The sequence below is a fragment of the Penaeus vannamei genome, chromosome 24, assembly GCF_042767895.1.
Source record: "Penaeus vannamei isolate JL-2024 chromosome 24, ASM4276789v1, whole genome shotgun sequence".
Taxonomy (NCBI): Eukaryota; Metazoa; Arthropoda; class Malacostraca; order Decapoda; family Penaeidae; genus Penaeus; species Penaeus vannamei.
Genome location: NC_091572.1, coordinates 35,033,428 through 35,040,927, shown reverse-complemented (window position 1 = coordinate 35,040,927; position 7,500 = coordinate 35,033,428). Strand labels below are relative to the sequence as shown.

At 44.0% G+C, this 7,500-nt stretch overlaps 1 protein-coding gene across 1 annotated transcript in view; it reads right to left on the bottom strand.

The window, feature by feature from the left end:
- Positions 1-7,500, bottom strand: part of LOC113814160 (visual pigment-like receptor peropsin) — a 126,972-nt gene that overhangs the window by 72,682 nt on the left and 46,790 nt on the right. Inside the window, exon 2 of the mRNA XM_070138734.1 lies at positions 3,117-3,270. Within this exon, the coding sequence (XP_069994835.1) occupies positions 3,117-3,264 (148 nt within the window). The 5' untranslated portion in view covers positions 3,265-3,270. The remainder of the gene's footprint in view (positions 1-3,116; positions 3,271-7,500) is intronic.

The following is a 7,500-nucleotide window of genomic DNA, read 5'->3' as shown; positions in this document are numbered from 1 at the left end:
GGAGGCGAACGAAGGAGGAAGAGAAGAAGGAGAAATAGAAGGAAGAAGAGAAGAAGAAGGAAGTGAACGAAGAAGGAAGAAAAGAAGGGGGAAGAGAAGAAGGAAGAGGAGAAGAAGGAAGAGGAGAAGAAGGAGGAAGCGAACGAAGGAAGGAAAAATGAATGAGAAGGGGAAGATAGAAGGGAAGACAGACAAAGTGAAAGGAAAAGGAAAGGTAAAAAAAAGAAAGGGAAGAGAGAAGCGGAAGATGAAGACAAAGTGAAGGGAGAGGGAAAGCTAAAAAAAGGAGAGGAAGGAAGAGAAGAAGGAAGGAAAGGTAAATAAGAAAGGGAAGGAAGAAGGAAGGAAATATGAATAAGAAAGGGAAGGAAGAAGGGGAAGACAAAGACAAAGGGAAGGGAGAGGGAGAGGTAAAAAAGAAAAGAAAAAGAGGAAGGGCGCGAACAAAGGAGGAAAAGAAGAAGAAAGGAAAGATAAATAAGAAAGGGAAGAGAAGGGGAAGACAAAGACAAGGGGAAGGGAGAGGGAAAGGTAAATATAAAAAAGAAAGAAAGGGAGGAGGAGGAGAAGACAACAATAAAGGGAAGGGAGAGGGAAAGGTAAAAGAAAAGAGAAAGGGAGAGAGGAGGGGCAGACGCAGAAAATTTGAAGGGAAAGAAGGGAGGAAATTAAGGAGAAAGGAAGAGAGAGAGAGAGAAAATAAGGAGAGAGAGAAGAACGATAAAGATAAGAGGAAGGAAAGTAAAGAGAAAGAAAGAGAGGGAGAAAGGGAACGAAGGAGGAAGAGAAGAAGGAAGGAGAGAGAGAAAGGGAAAGAGAAGGGAGGAAAGGAAGACAAAGAGAAAGGGAGGAGAGAGGGAAAGGAAAAAAATAAAGAGAGGAAGAGCGAAGGAAAAGACAAAGAAAAAGGGAGGGCAGGAGGGAAAGAAAACAGGGAAGGAAGGAAGGGAAAGACAAAGAGAAAGAGAAGGAATAGAGGTAAGGGAAGGGAAAGAGAAATAGAAGGAATAGAGGTAACGGAAGGGAAAGAGAAAGAGAAAAAGAAGAAAAGAAGACAAAGAGAAATAGAAGGAATGGAGATAAGGGAAGGGAAAGAGAAAGGAAGGGATAAGCAGTAAATAAAGAGAAAAGGTAGGGAGGAAGGAAGTCAGACGAGAAAGGGAGAATGAAAGACAAAAAAGCGTAAGAGAGGAAAGGAAAAGAAGACGATATGAAGACAAAACGAAAGAGAGAAGGGAAGAGAGAAGGAGAAAAAATGAGAGGATTTAAAAGGAAAGACAAAAGGAATTAATACCACTAACGAGGTTTTAATTCTTTCAGTCTTCCGCGATAAGGCTTTCTAAATGGAAATTTCTTGCAGTTCTTTTTCACTTATCTCTTTCGTTTTAATCCTCTTCTTTCTATCTCTCTCTCTCTCTCTCTTCCCCCCCCCTCCTCTCTCTCTCTCTGTCTGTCTGTCTGTCTCTCTCTCTCTCTCTTTCTCTCTCTCTCTCTCTCTCTCTCTTCTCTCTCTCTCTCTCTCTCTCTCTCTCTCTCTCTCTCTCTCTCTCTCTCTCTCTCTCTCTCTCTCTCTCTCTCTCTCTCTCACTCTCTCTCTCTCTCTCTCTCTCTCTCTCTCCCCTCTCTCTCTCCCCCTCTCTCTCTCTCTCTTTCTCTCCCTCTCTCTCTCTTTCTCTCCCTCTCTCTCTTTCTCCCTGCCCGCCCCCTCCCCCTTCATCCCCCCCCCCCTTCTCTCACCGCATCCAAAGCCCCGAATCTTTAACCCAATCTCCGGGAAGATTCGATAAGATACCCAAATGGAGGGGGGGAGGGGGGAGGGGGGAGGGGAAGGGGAGGGAGGGGGAAGTGGAGGGAAGGAGGAGGGAGGAGGAAGTGGAGGGAGGAAGTGGAGGGAGGGAGGGGAGGGGGAGGGGGAGGGGAAGGGGTAGGAACTGGAGGGAAGAGGGTGGGAGGATGGAGGGAAATGGAGGAGGGAGGGAGGGTATGGAGGGAGGAGGAAGGGGAAGGGAAGAAGGAGGGAATGGAGGGATGGAGGAAGGGAGGAGGAAGGGAAAGGGAAGACGGAGGGGGAGGGATAGGAACTGGAGGATGGAGGGAGATGAAAGGGGATGGAGGAAGTGGAAAGAAGGGGATGGGAGTAGAGGAAAGGAGAATGGGTAGGAGTGGTAAGTAGGACGGGAAGGAGAAGAGGAGGGAGAGGACGGAAGAAAGGAGGCGGATGAAAAAGGGAAAAAAAACGAAAGGGAAAAGGGAAAGAGTGGAAAAGAAGAACCGAAGCAGAGATGAGGGAGTAAGATAAGGGAATAAGATAGGAGGGGAAAGGGGGAAAGAGGATGAAGGAGAGAGAGGGGAAGGGGATGGAGAGGAGAATGGAGACGAGGCGAAAGAGAGGAGAAAGGATGAGTCCGAGGAGAGGAGAAAACGAGAGAAAGAGAAGGAGAAAGCAAAAGAAATGAGAGGGAGCGAGGAGAAAAGAACTAGAAAAGGGAAGAAGAGAAGGGGTAAAAAGGGGGGTAAGAGAGACGAGAAAGAGAAAGGTAAGAGAGACGAGGAAGAGAAAGGTAAGAAAGAGAAGGATGGAAAAGAGAGAAGGAAGACGATGAGAGGAGGCGAGACGAAAAGGGGAAAAGGGGAGAGGACAAAAAGAGAAGAGAGAAGAGGAGAAAAGGCGTTAGCAAACCCTCCATGTGCATGACTCAGCAGAAAGGAAACGCCGCGGGGGAGGGGGAGGGGACGGGAGGGGGGGGGGGTAGAGTAGTGGATTATTAGAGGGAGATTCTCCAGACAGACATGATTTTCCCTCTCATATATCGGGTGATCTTTTCTTCTTTTCTTGCTTCTGTTTCTGCTTTTCTTCTTCTTCTTCTTCTCTCTCTCTCTCTCTCTCTCTCTCTCTCTCTATCTATCTATCTATCTATCTATCTATCTATCTATATATATATATATATATATATATATATATATATATATATATATATATTTATATATATACGTACATAGAGAAAGAGAAAGAAAAAGAAAGACTGACAGAGAAACTAAAAACAAAAACAAACAAACAAAAACAAAAACACATAGAAGAAAGAAAATTCCCTCCACTCCAAAGACCAGAAACTCACCCATAAAAATGAGGTAGATGCCTACGTAGGTGTGCTGGCTGGGAGACACGGGTTCCCAGGGCTTCGGTTCGTGTCCTGAGCCATTGAGCAGAGCCATCTGGTGTTCGGCAGAGTAAAGATCCACCGCGTCACCCCTGGCCTCGTTCATGTTGCCCTGCCGGAAGAAATAAATAAATGAAGAGATCAGGAGAAAATGAATGAATGGAGGAGTAAAGGGAGGATGTGGATAAATGAGAAGGCTCGTTGATAAAAGGAAAATAGGGAGGGTGTGTGTAAAGGATGATTGAATAGAAGCATGTAAAGGATAAATGGATAGATTAGGTGTGTGGATGAAATTAAGTAAATGAAGGAGCTGCGATTAGAAGAGAAATAGGGAGGGTGTGTGTAAACGGAAAATAGAATAAATAATAAATAAGGAAATGGAGAGAAAATATCCAAAAGAATGAAAATAGGGAGGGAGTGTATATAGATTCGAAGGAAGGAAAAAAATAGATAATGGATAGGTGTACATAATCTGGGTATGTGGATGGAATTGGGTTGATTCGCCTGAAATGAATGTAAATTGATAGCGTGTGTGTATGTGTGTGTGCGTGTGTGTGTGTGTGTGTGTGAAACTTAAAGTCTGTAAAAGAAGGAAGAAGTAAATCATCAAAATATGAATAAAGAAATGGTTAAAAAATATGAATAAAGAAATGGTGCCACTAAATCTTATAGGCAAGAAGAAGGAAGAAGGGTGTGTAAAAAAAAGAAAGAAAAAAAAAGTGGAACACGTATTTGAATTATTAAAAAGATACTTGTAAAAGATGATAACTTTGAAGGAGGTTAACATATCAGGAAGTAACGGAAGATGTGTTTAAAGGAAGAAAGATGGCAAGAGTGAGTCAGCCAGATGGTGGCCAAAACATCACTTTTTTCACACTCTGATGCAGGACTGACAGGAGGAAAAAGCATATTATAAATAGGGTTTAGAAGGGGGGGAAGGGAGAGAGGGGGAGACAGAGAGAGAGGGGGGAGGGGAGGGAGAGAGAGGGAGGGAAGGAGCGAGGGTAGGAAGGAGGGAAGGAGGGAAGGACAGAAGGAGCGAAGGAGAGAAGGAGAGAAGGAGAGAAGGAGAGAAGAAGAGAAGGAGCGAGAGAGAGAGAGAGAGAGAGAGAGAGAGAGAGAGAGAGAGAGAGAGAGAGAGAGAAAGAGAGAGAGAGAGGGGGGGTAGCAAGATGGAGTAAGGAGGATAAAACGATAGAATGAGATAGATATCTATGTAGAGAGAGAGAGAGAAAAGAGAGAGGAGAGAGAGATACAGACAGACAGAGACAGATAGAGAGAAAGTGAGAGAGAGAGAGAATGAGATACAGACAGACCGAGATAGAGAGGAGAGAAAGTGAGAGAGAGAGAGAGAGAGAGAGAGAGAGAGAGAGAGAGAGAGAGAGAGAGAGAGAAAGAGAGAGAGAGAGAGAGAGAGAGAGAGTATGGAGTTCAAAAGAAGATTCCCAAAGGCCACAGAATGAAAGGAGCGAAAAAGGAGCGATTGTACTTTGCAAGGAAGACCAAGGAGGCAGGAAGAGAATAGAACTGAAGGAACGTAAACAAAATCCGTCAACAACAAACATAAAAAACAACAAAAACAACAAAATCAACAATAACAGCAACAAAAACAATATCAACAACAAAAACAACAAAAACAACAACAAAATCAACAATAACAGCAACTAAAACAATAACAACAATAAAAAGAACAACATCAATAAAAACAACAACATCAACAGAAACAATAACAACAATAATTTCAACAGAAATAACAACCAAACAATACCAGAAACGACCAAACATAAATAACAACAGAAACATCAAGCCAATAACAACCAAACAATAATAACAACAGAAACAACAGCAACAGAAACGACAACAAAACAACAACAAAAACAACAACAACGAAAGTGTCGGTGATAATAGAGTGATATTGAAATTCAAAATTCCTAGATGAGAAATGTGATTTTATTTATTTTTATAGGTAAATGCTGATATAGTCGGGAGGGGAATTAATTGCGTGAGAATAAGTATTAGTATCATAAATCTTTTAAAAAATGATAGTCTAAGCAAAATCTAGTAATTATGTGTGCGTGTGTGTGTGCGTGTGTGTGTATGTGTGTGTGTGTGTGTGTGTGTGTGTGTGTGAGTGTGTGTGTGTGTGTGTGTGTGTGCGTGCGTGTGTGTGTGCGTGTGTGTATGTGTGTGTGTGTGCGTGCGTGTGTGTGTGCGTGTGTGTGTGTGTGTGTATATGTGTGCGTGCGTGCGTGTGTGTGTGTGTGTGTGTGTGTGTGTGTGTGTGTGTGTCTGTGTGTGTGTGTGTGTGTGTGTGTGTGTGTGTGTGTGTGTGTGTGTGTGTGTGTGTGCGTGTGTGTGTGTGTGTGTGTGTGTGTGTGTCTGTGTCTGTGTGTGTGTGTGTGTGTGCGTATGTGAGAGAGAGAGAGAGATAGATAGATAGATAGATAGATAGAGATAGAGAGAAAGAGAGAGAGAGAGAGAAAGAGAAAGAGAAAGAGAGAGCGTGTATCTAGCGAGTATACTTGTATGCGTTTATGTAAGTACGCCTAACCATATGCATAAATTACTCCACCCAAGCAATTCGAAGTTTAAAAGCAATCTCACCTCTACAATATCTACAGCAATTAGTTCCCGGGAATCCGATTCCCATTCCAGTCCCTCCGTCCCATTATAATTCCTCTTCCGGTTCCCAATTCGACGGCAGATTAAGCCTACGGAATGGGACGGCGCTAATATCATGTAAATCCTCTGCCATAACTATTGCCTTCCAGTCTATGGTCATCGTCTTGTTTACTTCGGGGTCATTAGCATATGGAAATGTGTGTGTGCGTGTGTGTGTGTGTGTTGTGTGTGTGTGTGTAGGCGGGGTGTGTGTCTGTGTGTTTGTGTGTGTGTCTGTGTATGTGTGTGTGTGTGTGTGTGTGTGTCTGTGTGTGTGTGTGGGTAGGCGGGGTGTGTGTGTGCGTGTGTGTGTGTCTGTGTCTGTGTGTGTGTGTGTGTGTGTGTGTAGGCGGGGTGTGTGTGTGTGTGTGTGTGTGTGTGTGTGTGTGTGTGTGAGTGTGTGTGTGTGTGTGTGTGTGTGTGTGTGTGTGTGTGTGTGTGTAGGCGGGTGTGTGTGTGTGCGTGTGTGTGTGTTTGTGGGTGTGTATGTGGGGGTTTTTGTGTTGTGTGTGTGTGTCTGTGTGTGTGTGTGTGTGCGTGTGTGTGTGTGTGTGTGTGTGTGTAGTGTGTGTGTAAATGTGTGTGTGTGTGTCTGTGTGGGCGGAGGTGGGAGTACGGGGGTGGGGGGAAATGTGCGTGATGTGTGTGTGTGTGCGTATGCGTATTATTATAAATGAGTAGATGCATAAATAAATTTCAGTACGTACTATCATAGATATATACAATGAGAGAGGAGGGGGGAGGGAAGAGAGAGAAAGAGAGGGGGAGAGGAAGAGAGAAAGAGGGGGGGGGAGGAAGAGAGAAAGAGGGGGGGAGGGGAGTGAAGTAGAGAAAGAGGGGGGAGGAAGAGAGAGAGAGATGGAGGGAGAGGAAGAGAGAGAGAGAGGGGGAGAGGAAGAGAGGGAGTGGGAGGAAAAAGAGAGAGTGAAGGGGGGAGAGAGAGAGAGGAGGGGAAGGAGGAGAGAGAGAGGAAGGGGGTGGACGAAGAGAGAGAGAAAGAGTGGGAGGAAGAGAGAGAGAGAGAGGAGAAGAAGAGAGAGAGAGAGTAGGAGGAAAAGAGAGATGGAGATGGAGGAGGTGAGGGGAAAAGAGAGAGAGGGGGTGAAGAGAGAGAGAAAGAGGGGTAAGAAGAGAGAGAGAAAGAGTGGGAGGAAGAGAGAGAGATAGAAAGAGAGGAATAGAGAGATAGAGGGTTGGGATGAATAGAGAGAGCAGGGGAGGGGAGGAAGAGAGAGAGAGGGAGAGAATAAGAAAAGGGAGATAGAAAGACGGAGAAAAAGGAAAGACAACCACACAGAAAGATAAGATATTTATTTTTTTGTCAGCCGGGGCAAAGTTCTCTCTCTGCCAAAGCCAAAGGAAATCGTCTAAGCTTTTGCCTGAGATTTCGTGACGTAAAACCGGACATTCTTTTTTCTTGTCTCTCTCTCTCTACTTCTATATTTAGTTATCCCTTTTATTTCATCCCTTTTCCCTCTTTCCCTCTCGTAAAATAAAAAAGAAAAAAAAACATGTAATTGAAAACCTCAGCGCATATATCTTTAAGGATTTTTTTTCGTTAATGAAAACTGACGCAAAGATAAGCAATAAAGAAAGGAGTAAAAGGATATCCGATTCGTCTGTTTATGAACTCACGTGACGGTTAAAAGATACAATAAAAATATATAAGCTAAAAAAAAAA